At 31.7% G+C, this 27,209-nt stretch overlaps 1 protein-coding gene across 6 annotated transcripts in view; it reads right to left on the reverse strand.

The window, feature by feature from the left end:
* The window catches only part of Csmd3 (CUB and Sushi multiple domains 3), a 1,141,260-nt gene that overhangs the window by 682,302 nt on the left and 431,749 nt on the right, over window positions 1–27,209 (reverse strand). For 3 of the 6 annotated variants that reach the window (XM_087190702.1, XM_087190705.1, XM_087190704.1), the window contains 2 exons: window positions 15,432–15,509; window positions 8,472–8,559 (listed from right to left, as the gene is read on the reverse strand). In XM_087190702.1, coding sequence (XP_087046828.1) covers window positions 8,472–8,559; window positions 15,432–15,509 — 166 coding nt within the window. The remainder of the gene's footprint in view (window positions 1–8,471; window positions 8,560–15,431; window positions 15,510–27,209) is intronic. The other 3 variants (XM_087190703.1, XM_087190706.1, XM_087190707.1) reach the window with 1 other exon arrangement.

The raw sequence follows: 27,209 nt of genomic DNA on the forward strand, positions 1-27,209 counted from the left end.
TAAGTTGAAAAAAACACATTATAGATCTTAAGTAGAAGCTTGATGTGGCAATAGCATAAAGGTGGATGAGAAGAGGAAGGGCCTGCAACTACTAAAGCTGAAACTGCAATTTTCTAAAAATGTGTAGGGGTGAACTAAGATGGCAACCATGAAATTGGAGATGAGGAACTGTCTTAATCTGCTGAGAAGTAGGTATTTTTTAATATTGGAAACTTTTCTTTCTTTAAAGTCCTTAAACTCACAGGCATTACTACCACACTAGAATGATGAAATGATAAATGTTTGAAGTTGCAATCAATATTCTAGAGAAAGATTTAAATATATTATCATTCAAATAACATATATGTGTGCATATATATCATGACTCATTCATTTTGCCTATGTGGCAATCAGTTATTTTAAGAGCTATTTTCTTTTTTTTCTTTACAGATTCAAGTCTTTTACCAGACATGCAAATATTTTCCCCCTAACCTGTGGACTCCTTTATTTCTATTAACAGTACCTTTCATAGGGCAGGAATTTTAATTTGAATGTACTACATCTCACCAGTTATTTTTCACTCACTGATTGTGCTTTTGGCATTGCATCAAAGAAATGGAGTGTCACAAAGCTGATGGGTACCATGAGTTCCTTTACTATTTCTGGGGTAGACTGTAAATTTAATTCAACAACCCATCAGGTTTTCATAGATGGAGGTGGTGAGTCACTGAGTAATCATCACTGAATTTCCCTTTAACTTGGTAAGGGGCCAGGAAAAAGAGTTAACTCTATTTAATTCCTTATTAAAAGTGCATTATCAATATAATAAAGTGATTTGTCTTTTTTTAATCACGTTCATCCTTTTTCTAGCTTTCATTTTATTATCCTTTGAGATGATTCCCTTAGGTCTTATGAGAATGATTATTGTTTCAAATTTTTGAAATACATGCTAAGGTTGTTTTTTTCTCCTCTGAAAACTTTGAGTCTATAACTTTTCCGAGATGGTAAAATGCTTAGAGCTGAAAGTGACTTTGAGAAATAATCCAATCCATTCTCCTGTTAAAGATCCTCCAACTTACACCTACATCCTTGTTTCTAATCTATATGCCTGAGACAATTACTAGCAATTTGCTAAATGCACTTTAACTTTATCATGCTTTTGAACAAACCTTTTTCCATGTTTATCCTTGGAATGCTCAGTAATGCTACACAGAAATCATATAACCAGGCAAAGTTACAATCAACAATCTCAAAACGGCACTCAAAGACACTTGGCAAGACAACATATCAAAATTTAGCTTGCTCTCCCACTCTTAAACACCCATTTCCAATTTTTCTCTGTCTTAATCATGCTATCTCATTCATCCCAATACATTTTCATTTGATAAACTTGTTTGACGCTGTTTTGCCAAATTAAAAGTATTGAGCATTAGCTCTCATCTTCCCACCAAAAAGAAATCTGCAAACCTAGGAGTCTCTCATTTCCACTTTTCTTTCTGTTACATTAAAATAATTACCATCTACCTGTGAATGTCATTTATTGTCTTCTTTAAAATTATTTTCCTTTACTACACCATCTCTTCCCATATCACTAATATATTCCTCACTCTAGAATAATTTGTATTAATAAATAAATAATCAAGTTTTACTCACTTGCATACCTAAGAAGAAAATTGCTCTTAACTTCTGAATGACAATACAATTACCCCTTTCTTTTCCTGCTGTATATAACTTGATACCCCCAAGATGTTTTCTTTCTGAACTGTGTTTATTCACTTTTTAGCTCATTTCCATGTTTACAAACTTTATTATTCCAATAAAATAATTTTTATTAACAGCCCTTTGTAATGGTAAGGGTGGAACATCAAGTTGATTGGCTTTAAGGTTTGAACTTGAGGTACAACCAGTGGGTTAGTAGAGCTCAGCATTCAATGTGTCTGGGTGGGCCATGGACTTGTGGTCTTGAGGGTCTATGTCTGGTTCCCTTGCCCTTTCCTCTCTGGCACTGTTCCCCTGCTCTGCTTCCTGGACACAATGAACTAAGCAGCCTTGCTCTGTCACATCCTTCTTCCATGATGTTCTTGCTTTGAAGCAAGCCAACCATAGACTGAGGTATACTAAACTTTCCTACTTATATTGTGAGTGTCCAATATTGTGTCTCAATGACAAAAAGCTACTTCAAAAGATTGTTACCATGAGTGGGGTCATTTTTGTGACTGTACCCGACTATGTGGTTTAGGAGCCTTTGGAATGAGTTTGTGGGAGGAGTTTGGAAAGGTTTGGAGATAAATGCTAGAGAAGCTCTAGAATGTTAAGCATAGTTTGGTGGGCAGTTCTGGTCATAGCTCAGACAACCAGGATATTGATAGGAATGCAGACAATAAAGGCCAAAATCAGGAAGGTTCAGTTTCTAAAAAGGACTCCACTGCCAGTTAGACTAGAGGCTATGTGTGTTTACACTCTGGCAGAAAATTCATCTACTTTTTGCCCATGTTCTGCAATTTTGCAAGTCTGAGATTAAGAATAATATGTTAATGAATTTGGTGCAGGAAATTTTGACATAGTTCAATGGTCAGGCTGTTGCATGGATACTGCTTCCTGCTTTAAGCCAGGCTTATAGTGAGAATCAAGGGAAAATTGAGCAGGAAAAAAATGAAAATTAAAATTTTGGCCCTGATAGAAGCATACGTAAAGTTATAGCTAAAGAGGGTTTGGGTGTTGAAGACATTATCATCATTGAAAAGAAATCAGGTATTTTACACAGATAAGAAAAAGTTGCCTTAATGATGTGTAAGAAATCCGTAAGACCCTACCTTGTGGAAGCTCAAAGATGCAAAGTATAAACTTTTAATTTAAGAGGAAGGCCCCTGTGACTTCTGTTTGAGAAGACAACATAGGGATTCGATTCCACCAGCATTCATTTTCCTCTGTGCTGCCATCCAGGCACTCAAAGGCTGCAACAGCCATGGTCCAAGAGGGGCTGACTACTAGCTGCACTGGCGGCAGACCTTGGTGCTGTCCACATGGCAATGATGTAACTGGCATGCACAATGGAAGCGTTATGGGGTCAGGGAGGATTCCGCCCAGATTTCAAAGAAAGGCCTGGGATGCTAGGCAAGGAGGCCCTGAGAAGAGTGTGTGAAGCTGTGGGAATGCAATCAGAGGTGTAGAGGAGACCTCAGGAAGGCAGAGATGCTGGGAATGCTGAATGTTTGCCAAGGAAGGCTGAAGCACATGAGTGGAACCAGCTCAAGAGAAAGATCATGGGGGCTGCAATTGGCAAGCCCATAAGGATGGTGCCATCGAAGCCACTTGAAACTCACATTTTACTACCATGTGCCCTGAATGCCATATAAAGAGTTAAAGTACTTATTGTTTGCCCTGCTGAACTTCAGTTTTACTTTGGTCCATTTAATTTCTATTACTTTATCTCTCAGGAATGTTTAAAATGTACCATTGCTCTTTGGGATTATGTAACTTTTTAATATTTATATAGAAGTTAACAGCTAAGAGTTCACCTTGATTCTCAGAAGAGACAGTGACTTGTGCTTTTGGACAATAATGAAACTTTTAAGACTTCGGGGAAGGGACGATTGTGTTTCTGATTGTACACAGTGTAGTTGTATTTATGTTAGAAAGAATTATGAACTTGTTATTGTCTTTATTTAAAAAAAAATATGGTTGAAGGAGATGTGATTGGGTATGAAGTTGAAAGGGTGTAGGATGTGGTGGTTAGGATGAAATGTCAAATTGATTGGCTTTGGGATCTGCACCAGGAATTGGTGAAACCCAATAGAAAGGTGAATCATAGATATATAGTCTTCAGGTCTACATCTGGTCCTCTTCTTCTTCTCTGACCTTGTTTCCCCTGTTGTGCTTCCTAGATGTCATGAACTAAGTAGCTTTGCTCTTCACAAACTTTTGTCATGATCTTCCTGACTTGTAGCAAGCCACCCATGTACTAAATCCCCTTAAAACCTGAGCCAAATTAAAACTCTCCTCTTTTTAAATTTTGAGTGTCAGGCATTATGCCCTAACAAGGAGAAAGACGATTACTACAATTTTCATGTTGTCAAATTCAAGAAACAATCTCTGTCCTCAACATACACAGTTTTTTAACTGCAATCAGCGTTCTCCAACCTTCTTTTAAAGGAATTTCTTCTTTTGCCTCTATCATTTTTGGGGGTATTCTCGTACTCTTCTGGTACCTCGTAAACACAATTTGCTACTTCTTTATATTCTGTCAATCAGCTCAGCAAATAATGTAGTAGATCTTTGGTCCTATGTATAAGTTCTGTTGTCTTCTGCTATATTATATATGAAATCATCTACTCATGTTACTTTTAACAGTCTTTATGATATCTACATGCAGATGATTCATCTGTATCTCTGAGCTTCATTATATTCATCAACTAAACATATCCACTTAGAAATAAAATTTAAAATGTAAAAAGTGAATTCTCAATGTTTCTCCTCAGATCTCTAAATTCCACACTATTAAATGTTCTAATTAATCTCACCATGTGTTGTTCAAGTTCCCAAACCAGAAATTATCTTTTATTCTTCTGTTTTTCTTACTCAAAACGTCAAATTATCATTAGATACTAAAAATGATATCTTCAACAAACATCTTAAATCTGTCTAGTTCACTGTCAACACCACAGTCTAAGTCTTTACCATCTTTCACAGCACCCTTCTAAAACTTTGATTTTCCGCAGTTCGTTTGCTCAAAACAAGTTGCCATCATAGACAGATAGGTGACTTAAAGAAGCCTAGGCGTAACCATGGTTAGCCAGAGAAAGCCAGCCCAACCAGGAGGAAGCTGCTGTCAATTCATTCAATAAATGTTGCCATGATTATATTCATTTAAGTTAACAAATATAACAAGGGAATAAAAAAATCTGTCTGTATGGGTAGGTGTGGATGTGAAATCTCCTGCGTTTTAAATGTTGGCTCCTATATTTAAAAAACATTGCATACTTAAAACAAAACAGATCTCCAGTCCAGATTAAGATGAACAGCTGCCAATTTACTTTCGCTCCAAAAGAGATCTGGCTCCTTCTTACCTCTTCAAATTCATTCTATGATTTTCTCCCCTTAAACTCTATAACTGAGCCTCACTGATCTTTATTTTCCTGGAACAACTCAAGTTGTTTCTAAATGTAAAGTGCTTTCTTCCCAGCAGGCTAGAAACATGTAAATCTTCCAATATCAACAGGAGTAGGAGCTTCAGAAATTGACTTGATCCCTGCCGAAATACATTGTTATTCTACCTCATAGAATTTTGGTTTGTATTTTATATTATTTCAAAATACTTTTTCAAATTTGTGATTATCATGTTCATGACTTGAAACTCACTGCATTTGAATGTAATTTAAGTAAATATATCACCATTACATGCTATTATTTTAAGTGTATATTCATAAAGCATACAAGTAACAGGTAGTGGGTCTAAGTCAATATCAATATACATCATTCTATAGATTACTTATAACACCTCCTATGAATGCTTCTGTTGTCACTAGCTCTCTTATTACCACTATGCAGACATTATCTCATGTAATCTTCCCAACCCAATAAGCTAAGCATTGTTATTTCCATTTTTAGATCTGAGGAAACTAACTCGTTCAGAAGACAAGATGATTTCTGTCTAGTACAGAGCTTGGATGAGATTTGTTTAACTTCAAATCACAATATAGTGTACTGATTAAAAGCTGAAGCGTTGGAGAACTCAGATCATAAGTTCAAATTCTACTGCCATCACATTTTTTGCTGTAAAATGGAGCTTTGGTTTCCTTATTTGTAAGGTGGGGATAAAATAAAAAGCTCTTAAATGATCTTCTACCTGTTGAAGAAGACATTTCAATAATTTGCCTACACTACTTTCTCTGAAGTATCAGTGTTAATCACTGAAGGTGAGAGATGTAGTTGATTTAAATTAAGTAATTTAGTTTATTGGGGTCAAACTTTAACCAGCTCCCAGGTATTTTAAATTTTACTTTGGAGGGCCAGGATTTAGCTCAGTGGAGCTGCCGTGTGCCTTGCAATGGAAAGGTCCCAAGTTTGATCCCTGGTACCCCCAAAAATAAATAAATAAAAATAAATAAATAAATACATAAATAAATTTCACTTTGGTGTAGTTCTTCAAGAGTTACCTATTTAATATTTTAGAAAAATATAAGTACACTAATGTTGAAGTGACATTATTGAATTTATTGAAGTTACAGCAAAATACAACTTTAAATCTTGCTAAGGATCTAAAGGGACAAAATTTCTATTGGTAAATATTCTCAGAACTATCTTTTACTTCCTAGGAAAATTTATTAGAGTATCATCTGTAATTTACACAAATAATGTAAAGAGGTAAAGACTGTAAGTGTATAGTGTAATGATACAAGTTATCAATAATTTAATATTAAAATTCAATATTAAAAGATGGCCATGTATGTAGTTATTTATAAATAAATTCACATTTAACACATTGATAGGTTTTTTATTTGATTTTTGTTTCTGTTTTCGTTTTGATGATGCTTTGGATAAAATATGTCTTTGTACACTCTAGGCAAACATTTTTACTACTGAGAAACCTACCTAGTTTTTAAAAAGACATTTTATTTTGTATTTGTAAACAGTTATAATTAGGGGACAAAAAAAATTCAAGATTCTTAAATTGATAGGTAAATTAATGGCTTCTACAATATATTATACTCATTGTCTGGTTCGTCAGTAAAGTTGATTTCCAATTAATAGATATGAAATGCATTATTGAAATAAATTAATATTCAAGATATGTTTATTCTAAGAAATGCAAATAATGTTTGTGTGTACGTGCGTGTGTGTGTACTGTGGAATAAATTCAGAAACTCATGCATGTTAGGCGAGCTCTGTAGCACTGAGCTACATGCCCCTCCTTTATTATTACTATTTTGAAACAGGATATAAATAAATTAAGCAGGCAGGACTCAAATATGTGACCAACTCTCCCACATTACCCTCCTGGAATACAGGTGTGTGCCCCATTTAGTGGCTGCAAATAATTTGTTTATAGGGCATTGACTGGAGGATTTTACAAGCATTACAATGTTTGAAACTTAGTATTGGATGTGGTTAATTTTAATTACATTTTACAGAAAAGCAAACTCAGGCAGATGAGATCGAACAATTTATGAAGATTGGATAACTTGAAGGCAGCAAAATTTGAACACAAACACACAATTTCCATATCTGAATACCACGAATTTCCACATATTATATGACAAAAAATTAATCATTTAATCTCCAAAAGAATGTCTTCATGAAATTGATATATTATTTAGGTGGTCACTTTAAAATATAACTCGGAAACAGCCCAAATGCCCATCAACTGGAGACTGGATAAACAAAATGTGGATTTTTTATAAAATGGAGTACTACTCAGCCATAAAAAAGTGAGAAATTAGAGACATTTATAGCTAAGTGGATGCACATTGAGGCAATACTCTTAAGTGAAATAAATAGGACACACATGAATAAATACCGAATAGTTTCTCTGGTGTGAGAAACTGAAAGTGTGAATAAGGACTAAATGTATAATAGGTAATGTGAAATAGGAAGAAAAGGGGCAAAGGGGAAGGAAGTGGGAGGGCTAGGGGAAAGGATAGAAGGGAATGGGATTAATATGAGAAAATGGAAAAATGGGAACAAAATCTTTGTAAATAGGAATGGAGGGGTTGACAGGAGGGCTGGGCAAGGGTGAAAAATAAGAACCAAGAGAGATTATGTAAAGGTGCAAATTTCCCATGATGAATGTCATTATATTGTATACCTAAAATGTACCATTGATTAGAATGAATAATCAATAATGTAAAATAGGAAGAAAAGGTCTAAAGGGGTAGGGGTAGTGCGAGGGGCAGGGGAAAGGAAAGAAGGGAAAAGAAAAAATGATGAGAAATGGAAAAAATGGAAATAAAGTCTTTGTAAATAGGGAAGGGTGGAGAGTGTGAAGGGAGGGCTAGGAATAGGGAAAAAATAAGAACCAAGATGCATTATATAAAGGTACAATTCCCAATAAGAAATGTAATTGTGTTGTATACCTACAATGTACCAATAAAAGAATTTAATACAAAAAAAAGTCAAGGACTTCACTAATGCATTTTTAATATACACAATACTTTTATAGTCCCTATGTACCTTTCACATGTCTAAATGGCCATTATCAGTAAGTTAATGAGCATTAATGAGAAAGAGTATATTTTGAGCAAGGGGCTGGATTCAAGCCCTAACACCATAAAGAAGAAGGAGGAAAAAGTTTTTTCACTGATCAATTGTACTGTACTTATTTCATGGCTTTTAAAGAAATAAATGTGCCTTCTAAAAAGTCAAAAAAAAATTGATGTATTATTATCATATCAACGGAATCCAGCTGCTAAGATTTCCATCCATAGGTTCATTTATATATTTTTAATTTTAAAAATTAAAATAAAATTTGACAAGACAGATAATGAAATTATTACCTAAAATCTGATCCAATTCTCTTTCCATTTTCTGGTTCTCCTGGATCTGGGCATAAATTGGATGCTGTTTTAATACCTCCCTCATTTACTGTAAATGAAGAGAAAAGAGAAAAGAAACAAAATATATGCTTAGAAACTCAAGGAAGTTAACTGAAATATATATATATATATATAAAATCTAAGATTTTTGTTATTATAGTCATTATTATTTAAATATCGAAAGTTAAAATACATTTTTAAAAGCAATAATGAAGGTAAAAGCATTTTTCCATTTATGTATCTATCAGATCCTAAAATTGATGTTCATTTTCAATGACTTATATTATTCTGAATATTAACACATGAAAATCTAACACTTTGTTTTTAATTATAATCTAATTTTAAAACACATTTCCAGTGGATCAGTGCTAGATTTTCCCAAGTAATGTCACGGCAGAGATAATCACAAAATACGACAGTATCATTTGGTTTCCTGTTATTTTTAAAGTTGCAATTTAAAAAATAAGACCCTCTAGAGAAAGTTTAAAGTTACTGATACCTCTGCATTTGGTGTGGAATAAAGCAATGTGGTCTGCCAACAATAAACGATGGTGTAAATTATGAAGCAGGTCATTGGATTACATTATAATTCTGAAAACCAAAATAATGTCTTTTCCCTCAAGCCATATTTATGACTATCTTGTCCTTAGCTTTTGTACACATTTTTAAGTTTCTTCAGAGCACTACTTTAATGAAAGATTTATCAAATCTTTTCATTGAATATGATCACATTTGACAACTAAATCCCCAAGACAGGTTTTTTTAAAGTGGGAAAATGACTAAACCTAATATTTCTGATGTATCAGAAAGACGTTGTTTTATAAATTTAATCCTATAGCAAACTGGAGTATAACTCCTATTATTTTGTTCTTTATCAATTTGTCTGCTCTTTTTAAAGAAACAACAGTATTTAAGTAGAGACTACAGAGGAAAAAAGTAACTCACTGCATTAGTTCTTGTCCTACATTGTGGACTGGAATGACCTGAAAAGAATAAAGATTACTAATTCTGCCCCTAGACAGTCTAATGCAATTAGACTAAAGTAGGACCCTGAGCAGGAGTTCTTTGTTTTGTTTTGTTTTAAAATAACTCTCAAGATGATCTTAATATAAAGTCAAAGTTGAGAACCCCTGGAGTTCTGAATCATTTAATTCATTTTGTTCACTGTTTCCAAGGTGATTCATCAACTCGTAAGACAGCTAACAGGTAATGTCCCAAGAGTCAGGGCATGGGAAAGCTATGACTTTCACAGATACATGAAAAATGTGTGTATTTTTATCATTCTAAAATTATTCTCCTGTTTAACACCAACAATTACCTCTTTGCCAACTTTATTTCATGCTCATTGATTTAAAGCTTTTTTTTTTTTTTTTTTTTTTTTGCTTTTCTTGGCCCACTACATTGCTATTTCAATCTTCTTAGCTTTTCTGGTTTTGGGGGGTACTCCCTTAATGTTCTTTCCTTTCATTATCATGGACTAATTTAAAGACATTAACCTATAACAATACATATTCTGAGTTTCTCTTTTTACTTCAAAAACTACTTATTTTGGTAATTTTTTAATATATGTCTTTGTCATCTTTTCTAGGCATTGTTTTTGGTCCTCCAATGGCCTAATGGTTCATCTTCCAAAGTTCTAAAGGGCATCTTATATGTGTGCTTAAATTCAACCTAATCACTTTGACACTTTTGTGACACCTTTATCATCTACTTCCAATTCAATTTGAATATGAGGGAAGATCTAAACTTCCAAAAATGTAATTTTTATAACTCCTCAAATGTCCAATGACTAGATTTTTGAAGTCAATTGTATTTCTCACCAGTCACCAAGATGGATCCATTACACAAATCCAAGCGCCTGTAATTTTGTAACTTTATAATTTTGCTAATCAAGTATGTTCCTTACATGCAATTGTGTTTTTCTCCATGTCTCCACGTTTTCACTTTTTTATCTTTAGCTATCTAAACCCTAACATTTTAAGATTCAATTCATGTCCTACTTCTTCCAAAGGATAATCACCTATTTTTACCACACTACTCTATTTTCTCTTTTTATATAACTTGGTGTATTTTATGTGGACAATTTTATGGGGTTTTTGTTTTGTTTGGTTTGGTTTGGGTTTTTTTGGTACCGGGGATTGAACTCAGGTCCTTGTGCTTGTGAGGCAGGAGCTGGAACCACTGAGCTAAAGCCCCAGCCTGACAATTTTATGTTTAATTTTAAAATTATTTTGTGATATTATAAATTAGTAGTTTCACATTTCTTAGGTAACCTCTGAAGTATTTATAATTTATAATTATTCTAATATAGCCACCAACCCTACAGAAAGGTTTGAAACTTTTGAATAAATAAGTTCTAGTGGTTTGACAATACCACATGATGTACTGTTTTCATTGAATAGAACATTTATTATAAGAAGATATTACTTTTCTAACAATTGAAAGAATTATGATAATATTATTGAATGTGTTATTAGAATATGGTTTCTTTAAAGTGGGTTGGAAATGAGGAAAGAGGTGACATGACCTAGGCTTAATTACTTCATTAAAGTACAATATAAATTATGGATGGAGAATAGCACGAAAGGGATTTGAAAATAAAATATCAGAAAATAGAAATCAGAAAATCCATCTTTTCCTTTTGCCACCATTGTCTGAAAAAGTAGAACTTTGTTAAATATTTTTATTTTTAAATTAAATTATTTCATTAAATTAAAAATTTTAATATTTAAAGATAATTGACACATCCTACTGCATGTCAGGAAGTATTCTACATTCTGTATGTGTAGTGCTTGACTTGATTCCTACAACATTGAGAGCAACTACTATTCCTGCTATGTCCCTCCTACAGGTGAGCAAACTGAAGCCTAGAGAGGTTAAGAAATGTCTCCAATTCATACTGATAGTCTGTGTTGAAATCCAGGCCAACTTTTGAGCCCTACAGCCTGAACAGACAGCTTCACAAAGAAACAACTATGCTATTATACACAACTCAAAACATTCTTTCAAATATATCACTTTAAAATATACAGCATACTTAGAATTTTCACTATTTTTATCTAATGCATCCCAATTCTTGTGAGTTTAAATGCCAAATTATTTCTATCTCTTTAGAAGTGCTCATTGAAATCACAATTTTTGGACATTTTCAACTGGGGAAAGACTTCTCAATTTAAACTGTACAGATAAATAGAAGGCTTCTGTATGTTATATGTATCACTACTTAATTAGTTATAAAGGTTCAAAATAGCAAAATAAATTATGAACAAACTGTATAATCTCTTATTTTCTCTATTAATGTCTTTTTCCATGGCAAGGTGATAGATAATAAGGTATTTGAATGAAGTTAGTACTCATTCAACCAGCTGCTTTCACTATATAATGCCCCTGAAACAGTGGGATAGATTTATCATTTACTTCTTTTAATCCGAATACTAACTTGCAGCATGGTGAGAATATGAAAACCCTTTAAAATCAAAGTATATGAAGAAAAGGCTGCAGCTTAGAGAAAGCATTCCTATGGAAAGGCTTTCTTTCTTTGGTCTCTAAGGATATTTTTATTATTATTGAAGAAATATCAATTCTTTCTTCCACACACAACAATAGAAAACAAAAGAAAGTGGACAAAAGTTATAGGATTTAAAAAACTGAGCTACTTTTCTTTCATTCTAAAGTATCTTTATTATACATATTTATTTCAGGAATCTTGATTTTCTTTATTATTTTATCTTCTAACTTAAGATACACTAAAAACTATGAAATGTCAAAATATAATATTGTTATTATAACCAAGATTTATTAAGGTTTCTGATTCTGTATAGCATATAATCTACTCTAAGGATAAAAATAAGTATATTCTGACTAAAATCCACCCTCTGTCTCTTTCAGGTGATTAACCTCCACTTGCCTCATATTTTTAAAATTATACTTAAAGTTTTTAATTTTTATTTTAAAAATACAGTACTTCTGAATCTTGTTCTAAACTCAAACATCATGAATAACAAACTTACAAAGAACTGTCTTTTAACTCATTTAGCTACTAAATAAAATTGGATCCTTGTGACTGAGTCTGTATTTTATTCACTCATTTATTTTTCTTATTCTATCATGGTACTTCGAGGGAAGGACTGTGGAATGAATGGATTCATATGAATTAATGGAAGTATAGACTTGAAGTAGGAAAGAAAAACACAATCATTTATAAGAAACTCACAGTTTATTAATTCCATTTTAATATTCAACAAGGGGTTATTAGATACATTGGGAGGATTCCTACTCATTAAGTACAACATTTTAAAAATATAAAATGTACTTTAAAATATATTTTATTTTATATTTTTATGATTTAGAAAAATAATTTTTCCTTTCTAGACATTAAATTTTTAAGGGTAGGGTTGACAAACCTATGATTTTTAACACTAAAGAATAAATGAAGAATTTAAAGTTTAGGCATTAAAATTGAAAAACTTATCTGAATAATCCATTTAAACAACGAAACTCTACCCGTAAACATTGCTGAAACTTCTTGAACCTCTTGTTTATTCATTTCTTAATCTATAAGGATGTCCTGTAGACAGAGAGAGACTTTGGCAAGTGTGTATTTTATATCCTCCATGATTATTCTCATTTCTACCCAGGCCAGTATCAGAATTGATTATTTTTAATGTATAGAACCCTTTTTAATTTGAAAGATGAATATCAGATAAACCTTTTCTTTCCTTTAATTATTTTGTCTTGTGTTAAAAATGGCATCCACAGATAAAGACCCTATGTTAATTTGAGATTAGATGTATAGTGATGATAAAAATTGAAATGATACAACCCTTTCTTATGAACAACTATGAGAATTGAATCTAGTCATTCAATACTTGAGAAATGAATTACATTAAAATAAATTTTTAAATTATGTTGTTTGCTGTTTTGCAATCATGAGCAATTTGCCATAAATACTTTGTTTTCATTAATGTAGCAATAATTTATTTACAAAATAAAACCCAAAAAGCAAAATAATTTTAATTTTTACACAAAATACAAAGAATTACCCAAAACCTGCCTTAAACTTATGAAGTATACAATTCATACTTTTTACACCATATTAACATTTTGCCTGAAAACCCTATAGCAAATATTCTTTTTCTCCCCATGATGTAATAGTTTTATGTTTAAATTTCATTTTTATTCACCTTTACAGCTCATGAAAATAATGAAATATAAATTTCCACTTAGGCAATATACTAGCAAGTATAAAAAGTTATGTTCAACAAATAATGCCTAGATAAATCTTAAATATGTCAGTATAAATAAGGCTGAATTTTTGAGAACATCTGAAAGTTTGAAACATGGGGCATACCAAATGACATTTGAATAGACAAAATCAAAAATGAATAAACTCTTCTTATATCTTGTGATTCTAGTTAAAATACCAAAATAAATATATCAGCCAGAAAAATGTTAGAAAAAGTGTCATAAACTTAATATTTAATTCTGCAAACTTTTGAGTTTTACTTCATGTTTATATGATGAAATTTGAAAATTGGAATCTTCTCACCTGACAATATTTTTCTATTCATATATTCTGCTACAAAGCATACTTATTTCTTTCCAATATGTATCAAAAGATTTGGCTAAATCATACTTCAGCATTGATAATTTTCTTAATAAACTGAGTATCAATCCTAAAAATGTGTATTTCACCCTCTCAAAATATGAAAAAACTTATTATACAGTTAAATACTTTGAAATTAACTATCAAGTGCTTTCCAAACAGGTAACTCCATTTGATTGATAATTTCATATTATCTGGTGGTTTCAGTTTACTATTCTTATGTCTAACTAAAACACGTAAAAACCACATTTTAAAGTGGTAACCATAAAATTCTTAATAACTTAGAGGATCAAATTTGATTTTTTTAATTATCAAAACAGACTAATTTGAGTATATGGATACTCAAATCACTGTTTTAGTATACAAGTCAATAAATATGCAGATAAAAGTTTTTTTAACTATAATTGCTGATTTTTTATTAGAGAAATAGTTATAAACATTGCATAAAGTAGTTGAGAATTTAAGAAGAATAAAGTTAAAAATTATCTTATGGATGAATAAATAAGAGTTGCATGCATATTTTATAGTAACTTCTCTCACTACCACATGTTATTTTAGAAATTAAGTCTTGTACCATAAAAGGCTTGTTTCAAAGTTTCTGAGATACATATGCACAAAGAATGAGGCAGGAAATTTCTACCAATTACTATTAATTTGTCTGAGAAACATGCATAGCTTTTTGAAAAATATTTATTCATGCTTACAGATAAATGTTTTAATTCAGTGAGTCTTTCAATCTGAGATTATTAAATAGAATTCAGGTTTTCTAAGAAGACCTGAACTTATGAGTAAAAATATGCATTCAAAAGCATAAATAAAATAATTAATCTATTAAATATTTAGCAAAATACTTAGTGCTTGAATAAATTAATTTAAAATAAAAATGATTTTTCTTGAAATTGCTATATTATAAAGAAAATATTCCTTAGAAAAATTTTTCTGTGAAAATTTTGATATGGTAAAATAAGGATTCCTATGGGAAACCACCAATTTCAGAACATTGTTTTCTCGCACATCCTAAAATTACAAAACTTGTCATCAGCATATGAGATGAAAGAATCTCTTTACATACGAAAATATGGAATAAATTTTAGCAAAACTAATCTGTAGTTGGGAAATTACGTATAAATCCATTAACTCAATGCACATTTAAATAAATGTACAATAAAGTACTGAATAATCATCATGCAGGTTATATTGATATTAATGCAGTTAATTTGGTAAATACACAGACGTTTTGATAAAACACGCACAACACAGACACCACAAAGTTTACTCTTGCACTAGAGAAAGTAACAAAAAAGGGGTACACTCACAGATAGAAAACTTGTTGCTGTTGTCTTTCCCTGGAAACAATTTAAATCCTCTAGATTTAAAATCTATGGCCTTTTTCACTAGTTAAGAAAACAAACAAAAACATGTATCAGGAAATACAATTTGAAATGAAATTCAAGTAAACAAATTTTGTTAGCATGGAATTATGCAAGTTAAAGAAACTGCTTTCTTAAACCTGATACAGGGTATTCAGAGGAAAATAAAAAATAAATAAAAAACAATATAATCATCTAGTAGTAAAATACTAATCAGTATACAAAAAGTCTATACATTATTCAGGGAGAAACCTGCATATAAAGATTAGTACTTTTAAACTCTTCAAGTTTTCATATAAAGTCAAAACCTTAATACTTTATAATAAACCACATGAATTGATCAAATTTTGTGGAATAAATTGCACTAGAAAAACAAATGATACTGTGGCTTTGGAATAATGGGGAAAATTTCATGATCTTGGGTTTTTAAATTAAATTACTTAAAATTTAGTCTACTTGAAATCTTCAGAAACATTTAGGAAAATAACACAATTGGAGAATTTATAAGAATATTTTAATATTTCTACAAATAAAATAAGTTTCATTATCATTGTTTTAGACAATATGATGCCTGTCCACAGTGTGTCCACAAAATATATAAAAGTGGATTACAATGCTTTGTAGTCTTGCTACTACTTGAGTACTAGCAATACTCTGATCTTATGATACTGAATGTCAATATAACATATGAGATATTACATTATAGATTATATTAGAATAAATGTAAATAGTCTAAGAAAAGTTGGACATAATGGAGTAGCCTAAGAAATGATTTTACAAACATGAAATATGTTCATATTTTTAAAGTATTTGGAAGAAGAAAAATTTTATTTCCTTTTAGTGTATATTTAATTAACTACTACTGCTATAGATTTTGAAAGGAAAAAAATAGTTCAGAAGGCTACCTTACTTATTTAATTGATACCAAGTGAAAAAAAATTATCTATTTAATTAAAACCTCATGAATCGAAAGAGTTATAGCAACTTATCTAATATTTAAATAGCAATTATTTTATTTTTTAAAAGTATGAACAATAATGCAAGTGGTAGTATATTCAAATTAAACAATTATAACTTAGAATACTTTACATATTGTTTTTTATTGGGTTTGTAGTGTAGGGTAATGGCCTTAAATGCAGTAAGATTTTACTCTTGCAATATATCTGAAGATAACGAAGTTGATTTTTTTGAGGGGGGGGAGGTATCCGGGATCAAACTCTGGTCCTTGCAGCGGAATCACTGAGCTAAATCCCTGGCCCAACAAAGGTGATTTTTTTTATTTAATACTAGATGTTTAAAATAATCCATTAATTCTACCCAATTAGTTCAAATTATGGGTACTTTACTGTTTTAGAAACATTTTAGGGTGATTTTTTTTCCATTAATAATACTTTCAAAAGTAGGAAGATAGATACAGGGTTTGATGATTACTGGAATGTACAGGTAAGAACTATTTATGAATACTATATAAATTAATGGAAGAAAATGATCATTAGAACAGGATCAAGAGACTTGATTCTTGGCATTTATTAGCTATGTGATTTTGGACAAGTATTTGTCTTTTTATTTCAATTTCTTCTCTTTAAATAAGAAGCTAGGGCAAGATGACTGCCCATTCTCTTCCTAGCTTCCGAGATTATTTATCTGTGACTCTTACTGACAGCGAGGGCATTACTACAAGTGGCTCAAGCAATGCTTTTTGTTGGATTCTTCACCCACACTGCAATGTTACCTAAAGTTTAATTCTAGGGAAGTATTCAACTACTCTAAATTTAGTTCACCACTTGTGAAATTCCCCACTGCCTCAAAATACTTTCAACAAAATTTGCATTTTGTATTTTGTGGCATAGTACTAGATTTTTCCATTCTAAACATGAATCCTAAGTAGGACTCTACCTCCATTTTTTTAACTACATTATACAGCTTCACCTTTTAAGTACTATAAATGAGTCTGAAGAATTCATGGTAGTTTTAATTCAAATCTTAAATGCTAAAACAATAAAGAACATAAGTAAAAATACTGTAAACCCCCAAAAGAAAATTGTATAAGAATATTCTGTGTTAAAGAGTTCACTGCCATAAATAATGATACATGAAGTGTGATCAAAATTACAATGTTTGTATAAAAATTGTTACAATATGACGATCTCCAGATCCCTCCATTTTCTGGAGATCATCATGTTGAGGAAAATAAACTAGACTCTGAAAGACAAACATCACCTGTTTTTCCTAAATAATTTTCCTAACATCTAAAAGAGATGATACAAAAGTAGAAGGAGATTATTATTAGAGAAGAAAAAGGGAAGAAATGGAAGCGAGAGACAATGTAAGGGCAGATAACATTGGACATGGGTATGATTAAAATGTATCATACACATGGAAATTCCACCCAAACAATGTAAAAACGAGAAGGGGTAAAGTGCTCCATGCATGTACAACTCTGCCAAAAGGAAACCTATTCATACATATAATCACCATGCATTAACAAAAAGGTAGAAAACTCTCTTACACTAAAAGACACACTGCCATTAATTTCCCTCAGATCCCCCCACCACACACACACACACACACACACACACACACACACATACAAGTCCTTGCTTGGAACACACTTATCCCATTGTTCTTGCCACTTTCTGAAGCAGCTCTGAAAATCCTTGTTCAAGAATGTCTTAGTTGCACTATCATGGCTGCCTTGATGTCCTGACTAGACTCAAAACTTTTACTTGTCATGACTATTTTGAGTTTGGGAAAGAGCCAGAAAGCTCAGGGTTCCAAATCTGGTGAATAAGTTAGATAAGGACACATAATTATATTTTTATAAGCCTGCTTTTCTGTTGGATGGCACTAGGTTTCAGCACTCCCTGCATTTTTTATCACACTTCTTAAGGGCATTAACAAAAGAGGATTTCTAGAACTGCTTCAGAAAGTGTTAAGATAATCCTAGCACCCTTAAGAGGCTGAGGCAGGAAAACTGCAAATTCAAATCCAGACTGGGATATTTAGCAACTTAGCAAGAAACTGTTCAAAATTAAAATAAAAACATAAAAAGAGTTGGGGATGTGGCTCAGTGCCAAGGCCGTGGGTTCCATCCCTGGCAACACACACACACACACACACACACACACACACACTCATGGCAAGAACAGTGGGATGTGTGTTCCAGGTGAGGGGAAGATTTTCAGGGGGTTAATGGTAATATTTTTACTATATTTTTAAAATTTAAACATTGATTTTGCATTTTGATTACCTCTTACATGTGCGGGGTGGGAAGTTATATATATGGGGATACAGCAGGTTGATGTGCATGCCTACATCTTGACTGGATTATCTGGTTTTATGAAATAAGGGACATCTGAAGATACAAACAAGTGAATTCTTCTAGCCAAGACAGAATCTCTTCAAACAAAGAATGTTAAACACTTTTCTGCTTATAAAGGACATAACTTTATTTTTTCTTTCTTTGCTTTTTTAGCATCCATATATCCATTTATTTTAAACTTCAAAATATCTCCATTGTTAAAAGTAACATCTCCAAAACAGGGGTGGTGGTGCATGCCTGTAATTCTTGTACTGTGGGACACAGAGGCAGGACAATTGCAAATTGAAGACCAGTCTGGGAAATTTAGCAAAACTCTGTCTTGAAATGAAAAAAGTAAAAATAAAAAAGAGCCAGACTATAGCTCATTGTGAAGGCGGTGGGCTCTATCTTCAGTACCGCAAAATAATAATAATAATAATAATAATAATAATAATAATAATAAACGGTAATAACTATAATACAGATGTAACGATGAAGATCAGGAGACCATCCCTTTTATGGTATAATAGGTGCAGATGCATATTAATATAAGTTTTTAAATGCACACAATTTTAAAGTATGTTAAAAAGTAAACAAATGTTTTAGAACATTTTAATGAAACATTATATATTTGTATGAATAAAAATGATAAATATTGCAAATTACAATAACAAGACCTTGTTCTAATCCATTCATCAAAGATTTAATATCAAATAAAGAAATGTCTTGGTTGACAAACTCTTCCATTCGCAAACAGAAGTGTCCAGCAAACTTTTGCTTCCCTTTACGGACTCCGAGTCAGGTGTCAAACAGGACCTCAGAGGTTTTCCCAAGAATCGTGAAACAAATTAAGTTCATGAACCAAGGTACCACTGTATATGTGATAACAATGTACATTTTATTACATATAAAAGATATCCACAGTAAATCACAATATGTCATTAAATGAATGTTTCTACTGACTAAGTAAAAAACAAAAAGCCCTAAATTTAAGCAATGATATATTTTGATAAGAAACATGCAAAGTTCTTAGAGTCAAATGTAAAACTACAATACATTATGGTCTTTTATATGTGTTAAGAAAAAGCTGAGACAATGTGCTCTTTATGACTCTCCTTCCACCCTTTAGTTAGGTCCTCAAGGGAGGAAAATACTTTGCCCATGCTGTACTTCTTGTGTATGGGTATGAATAAATACATACAATATTTTAGTTCTGGGTCATTTAGCCAAGGGCATTTTCTCCGGAGAATTTCCTTTATTAATCTCGAATGAGGAAGGATGGAAATGACAGATTAAAGTGTTTTCATTTGTAAACCTATTCTCAAATATAGAAAATCTATGTAAGCTCTAATACACTTAACACTAAATGCAAGGCCTACAGGCATACACATAAAAATCAATAACAACTATTTCTTTTATCTCCTTATGTTTTTATAAGCTAAACAATTTTGATAATTTTTATTCTTGCTACTTTTTGGGTTTAATGGGCTTTTTAGCATAGTACAAATATTTTAACATGAGAAAGGTCTGGCAGAAAGAGAAAACAGGTCAGAAATCGAGTCCATTTTTGTTTAGTGGAAAACTTTTTGTTTCTGTAAAATTCATTACAGCAAATTTAAATCACCATAGTGGATTATCACTGTGGAATTTTCTAGGTTGATTATTGTTCTGTTATTCGTAAAACAATCTGAATTCTAAATTGCACTTCAAAACCTATGAAAAGAAAATGATGTTGACTAAATACTACTTAAACCCCATCGAATGTTAATGTTAATCAGCTCAAGTCAGTTATTTTAAAATATTTAAATGAAGTACATTACAAAAATTAAACATGTATGTGTACCTATAATTAAGAGCTTCATTTTGTTTAAACTTCAGTATTTTTGTGAAGTGGTACCTGACTTTATGTTAGACAATCACTATGTATGCAAACTGAGAACTTGTGGGATTATTGGGATACAGTAGATTGGGAAGTTTTAGAGTTAGTATTGATGCGGTCTTTAATGTTAGAAAAGTGACTATATTATATTAATTTTATAAAGGGAATTCAAATATTAGTTGGAGGTTTGGAAAATAAAACTTTTAAGTGATTCTTCTATCCCACAACTTCTATAGCTTAAAGTCAGAAAATATCTCCTAGCTTCAAGTTCCTTAATTTAAAACTGATGGATTTTCACTATAAAATCTCCAAAGTTACATAGCCATAATTTATGCTTTTTTTTTTTTTTTTTTTTTGGTACCAGGGATTGAATTCGAGTCCCTGCGCTTGCGCAGCAGGTGGCGAAACCACTGAGCTAAATCCCTGGCCCCATAATTTATGCTTCTACTTAGCTGGTATGCATATATCATTAAAATTACAATTTTCACAACATTTATCTTTGAAAATGAACAAAACAGACATATTTAGAATTAGTCACATTGAAATTTGTGTAAAGTTCTCTTCAAAGATAGTAACATTGTTATCAGAACATCCTGAAACTCACCTCATTTCCTATTTAAGATTATAACAATAACTTTGTATTTACCACAACCTTCCAAATCTGTAGTATTTTTTTTGACAATAAAGTATCCTGAAAGTGGCTGTGGTTACATTATAAATCTGAGATTCAATCCAATCAAGGTTAATTTTTTTGAAACGAAAATAATTTCTCAGGAGCAAGTAAATAATTTATTTCTTACTGATATTTTTAATTTATTTTTGCTTCATTTAACATTTACACTCAAATGTACAATGACTTTCTCTTTGTATTATTTGATACGACATCGAGAAGTGTAATTCCTACTTATTTTTAATTAATTATAACTATCTCTTTCTTTGCACTTAACAAATGAAGTGTATTAATAATAATCTCCTTTAAGTTTTGTTTTGAATACTGAAGACAACTGTGGTATTTGATTTTGAAAATATAACACATTTTATTGACAGTGGATCTATTTACATAAGATGCTAAGAAATGCAATCAATCACTGACTAGGTTAAAACAATTTAATACAGATTTAACACAGGTTAAATATAGGTTAAAACAATTTAAGATAAAGTATATGAAAGGTGACATTTCTCTCACTGGACTAGGAATTTGCAGATTTGCCTTCTAGTCTTAGGTCATGAGACACACAAGTTAACATCGCTATTCAGTTCTAAGGATTAATTTGTTTAACCTTAACTATCTGGAAATAGAATTTGAACAAAAGAAAGAAGGAAAGGCTATTGTAATCAGAATTATCCATTCTATCATAGAGATAAAGAGGATTTAGGGGTTATAAAAATATCTGTGTTAAGAGGACAGGTTTTTTTAATTGTTTGTTTAAAGGTGAATAGTAACTCCATGTTTTAGTCACGAACACTCTGTACTTTTTGATCAAAAGACTTATTTGGAACACAGGGGAGCTCCAACTCATTACTTGTTCCATATATATATAATCCTTTAGAAAAAGAATAAGATGACAGAATAAAAGTTAGACCATGTTCCTGTATTGTCTGCTTTAGCATCCTTCATATAAAGCTTGCCACTGGGATAAAAATATTAATTTAAGAGAAAATAATTGTTTTATAAATGTTTCTATTGTTTAACTTTTTAAAAAAAGTGATCTGAAGTATGTTGCAACTAATTAATTTTTCTAGCTTTTACAGGAAGAAAGTATACTAGAAAATTCAGCAGCGCACTATCAAGTGGTTCATAAATCATTGTGAAAATTATTTTGATTCAAACTATGCTAAAATAAATGAAGATAAGTCTTGTATACATAGAAACAATAATGGTCACCATTTGATAATAAAAATACCAGTGTAAATAAATATGTTCAAAAATACAGACAAATTATTTTATAGGGACACAGATGTGAAAGATCCAATATATATTCAAATTCTTAATAATATTGCACTACTTGAGTTTATTAAAACATGCTATATATTCATTTTTATAATTACTTATAAACTTAATGTATTTTCTTATTAAAAATGTCTACAAATAAGTAATATGTTTCTGACATCCCAATATGCCTTTGAAATCTGAAAATCCTATACATGCCACCACACTAATTTGTAGGTAGCACTTATTCTTGCATACAGAGTGAGTATAAAATGTTTGTGATTTCTGACTATGAGCAAAAGAAAATACAGTATACAATTTACGAGTGTATTTACATTCTGTAATTAGCATGTAACAAGGGTCTCTTACTGCTAGCCACTTGTACTATTTTTATTACATTTTAACTAGTTTATCTTAAAGTCTATTGTAACTGGTGCCACAATAAAAATATATTTTTAGCCATTTTGTATTACGTGGTTTTTTTTACTGTGTATGAATAATGTGCAAGTTATCATCTACTTTCCCAGATTTCTAATTTAAATTTAACTTTTTTATACAAAGTTTAAAATATCGCCATATCCTTAAGCAAAATAGCAACTTTAGTAGCAATGTATAAAAATACTTTAAAACATGTAGTCGTATTAGGTTATATGAACATACAAATGTTATTCAACATATTTTAACATACTCCTGCAACAGTCCCATTTCTCATTTTTTCAAATGAAAATCCTGCAGACATCTACAAGGTAAGTTCAAACTGGATTCAAAATCCTTGTAACCACTTTTGAATGAGTAGCAAGTATGAATTATTCCATTTGGGAAACTGAGCAGGGATGAGATTGTTAAGGAGACATCATGTTTTATAAAAACAAATTTTTAATTTTCATCAGACTTATAGGTTAAGTAAACTTTATTACTTTTTTTTTAGAAAAGAGTGGACAGACTAACTTGGTGAAGGATCATACAATTAATTATTTAATAAAGATTCTAAAATTGATATATGGGTTTTCTTCCTTCCTAGGCATGGAACAAATTCAGAAATTCACAGCACTTGCCTAGATAACAGCAGATGCAGCCGCAGTGCTTGGCGTAACAGGCCTTACAGTTATGGTGTGCGGTAAAATGTCAAGATTACATGAAAATGTGGGGGTTTTATATTCTTTTCAGGGATTCTTACAATTGGCATAATACAAGTCGCCATACGGAAAGAGTTACCATCGGTATGGTTAACAGATACATTTAACACCTCAGAGCTGTCACAGCCTTTAATTTAATTAAGTTTTAATCCTTCATTTCTGACACCTTCAAGTTACCTAACTTGTAAAGTTTTCTTTAGAAAAGTAGCTAAATATTAAGAACCATTCAGTTTATACATTTTTCTTGGTCCCTTTTTTGCTTGATATATTCTCTTGGACACAAATATTTTTGTTGCTTATAATTTCTGCCTTCATGAAATATCTTTACTACAATTTCAGTATAAAATATAAAAGTGATAACATTAATAGTTTTACTAATGATAAAGTAGTACTAATAATATATTTGTTTTACATTTATTGTTAAAGATTACTTATATCCACTATGGTGCTTTCTAAAATAAAAAGGAGCAACTGTTTGTACAATTTTAACCACAGTTACTCTCTTTTGATTATGTGAAGTGGAATATATTCTTCCACTACAAATTTCATTAACACAGTGAATAGTTTTAAATTTATAAATCCCAGAAAAATGAGATTATAACTAAAATTCTTCCTCATCCCTGTTATTTAGTACTTAAATTTTATCCAAAATATGCATTACAAGACTTTATACCAGCAGCTGGATTCTACTTAAACACAGATGAGCTCTTATGGCAATTTAATGCAGAGTTATACAGCTAAATTCATGACTATTAAAGAAAGTAAAACACTCATAACCTAATTTGTATGTATGTTTTACAGGCCAATTTGTCTTTTCAGACCCATTTGAATATTTCTTCTTTCTCTGCCCAGAAAGTTGATCTAAATAGGTTATATCCTTGCTACATAATTGTGGCAATGCACCAGCAGAAAAACAGAGTATCAGAAAACATCCCAGACCTACTAAAATTAAAAACTGTGGTTTAACCAAGTCTCAGCAATATTTTATGGTGTGAAACACTGTACTCTACCAAGAGACTCCTTTATCCTTCAGACAATTCCAGCAAGAGGATACAAGGAAGGAGGAAAGTAAGATCAGATTTTTTCCAAAGGGTCCCTTCACTATTCCATTGTTTGGATTTGGCTAGGACCCTTAATTGAAAGGATATATAGCAGTCCTTTCAAATTAACCTACTCACATGTTTTTGTGCACATTCCGTTGCCATTATCCAATTAGTTTGTGAAGGAATCATGACTGCCCAGCTGTTAATAACCTAGGCTGCATCATGATCCTTTGTGGTTCTTTTACATTTATCTATTTAGATACAGTCTCTTTCTAAATACCCTCCTTTATTAGCACAATCATCCACTGTCTTCAAATGGATTCTGATGGGCATATTACTGGTACATAAAAATCATTAGAAATTTGATTTTAAATGTAGTTTTCAGGCATCAAATTCAGCATGTCATTATTGCATTTGTCACACTTTATAAGGGAGGGTATAGATCGAATTATAGGTAGCTACTATCATCCTACCATTGGCTGTTCACTTATATTTTAGGAAAAGTTTTGAAGAACTGGATCAAGCAACTGCACACTTTTCTAGCAATTATTTTCCCAAAAAACTCAGAGAATTCATAAGGAGACAAAAGGAATATTTAATGAATAGGCTGGTGTGAATTAATGGAAAAACTGGTAAAAACATACAGAGCTAACATAAATTTGAGATGAATTAAATGTCATGATCATTTTGGTAAACTTACATATGACAGTGATAGGAATAGTGTTAAATTAAACTGTATATATAGTCACTATAATATAATATACAATATATAGTGATTATATATAGTGAGTTTCCAAAACTTGAAATTCTATTGGTAATCATTTTTTAAAAATTTATACACAGGTATCTTTACTTAAGAGGTTTGTATACAGCTATGGTATATTTTCTTATAAAGGTTCCAGAAGGAGTAGCACCACTTATTGATAGTTTGGGTAATAAGTACCATAGGCCTACTTTTTAATTAAAGTCATAAAATATCCATGTCAAATTATTTCTTTCCTTGCTACAGATGTGGAAATGGAGAAGGGCTTGGTGGTTTGCCCAGGTCACACATATGCTAATACATTATTTTCATTAATTTGACTCTGAAACTTCAATGCCAGCATTTACACCATCACCTGATTATGAATGGAACTTCTAGATTCAATCACAAGTCTCAATTGTTGTGGGGGGCCTTGCCCCCCCGCTAGAACTCTTGAGTGCCTTTTACGGACATATCCGGGCCTGCTGCAAATCTACCCGGCAACAAGGAAGTAACCCCAGTACCCTCCTCTCGCTCCTCCCCTCTAGCCCTACGGTATATATGTTGTAGCAGCTTCCGCAATAAACGAGACTTGATCAGAAACCTGTCTTGTCTCCATCTCTCGTGTCCCCTGTCCTTTGTCAATCTCACCCCCCCTCTAGGGTCTCCGTTGACTTACCCGCGGGCCGGGACAAATTGTATTATACACTGGAAAACCAGAACCAGATGGGATTAGTGTATCTTATCCTCATTTATTCTTTTTAATTCAAGGGAATAATAATCAATATCTCATTTTAAGTATGTTTTACTTAAATATGGTTTAGAAACTTCATGAAGTAGGTTTAATATAGAAGAAAGACATGGGGTATTGCTCTGTAGTGCCTCATGTCGTCTCATGGTTTGAAGCATAATAATATGATACTTTATCTTAAAGGTTTGAAGGCATGAATTAAAGGAAGTGTAGCAAATGTCAATTGCTATATGAAATACAATTAATTATCTATTCTTTTTATTAAAATTATCTTTGGCTGCATTCCTTTTTAATGGGAAAATTCAGGAGAACTGAAACGTTTCCTTCTTAATGCCTACTCATTGAAAAATTTCTAAACTCTCTAGGCTCCAGATAAAAGTCAATTTTGAAATCGTCATTTTAATACATTTAAGATTATGAAGAAATGCCATCTTAAGACTATTTTAAAGAAAGATCAAGTATCAACATCAAAAAGCAATAGCCCATGATTTAGAAGACAAATGATGTAACTGGGAAGAGAAAAATACCCTATGCAGTGCACCCCAAACCTAACACCATGCTGTTCTGCCATGTATGAAAGGTCTGTTCTTCCTAAAATTGTAAAGATTAATTGTGTGATTTCACTCTGTGCACAGCAGGGTAGCCATATGCTCCAGAAAACTATATGCAAGAAAAGCATCTTGTTACAAAAGTGGATGAAAATGCCCTGAAATAATTCTGAGCAAGATAAAAATGTCTTTAACATAGGACCATTTTCTTCTACTCAAAAGGCAGAGGAGTCTGCTTTGGCACCAGTTTTGAGCACAAATAGAAAGTCTATCCCCTTCAAAGTATTTTAAAAAGGAAGATTTAAAACTCTTACACATCACATTGTCTTGACCATCTTGTTCACAGGTAAAATAATATGCTCTGATAACAATTTGGGAAAATTAGCTACATGCA

This window comes from Heterocephalus glaber, unplaced genomic scaffold, assembly GCF_053883595.1.
Source record: "Heterocephalus glaber isolate CG9 unplaced genomic scaffold, H.glaber_assembly_v1.0 deba00001555, whole genome shotgun sequence".
NCBI lineage: Eukaryota > Metazoa > Chordata > Mammalia > Rodentia > Bathyergidae > Heterocephalus > Heterocephalus glaber.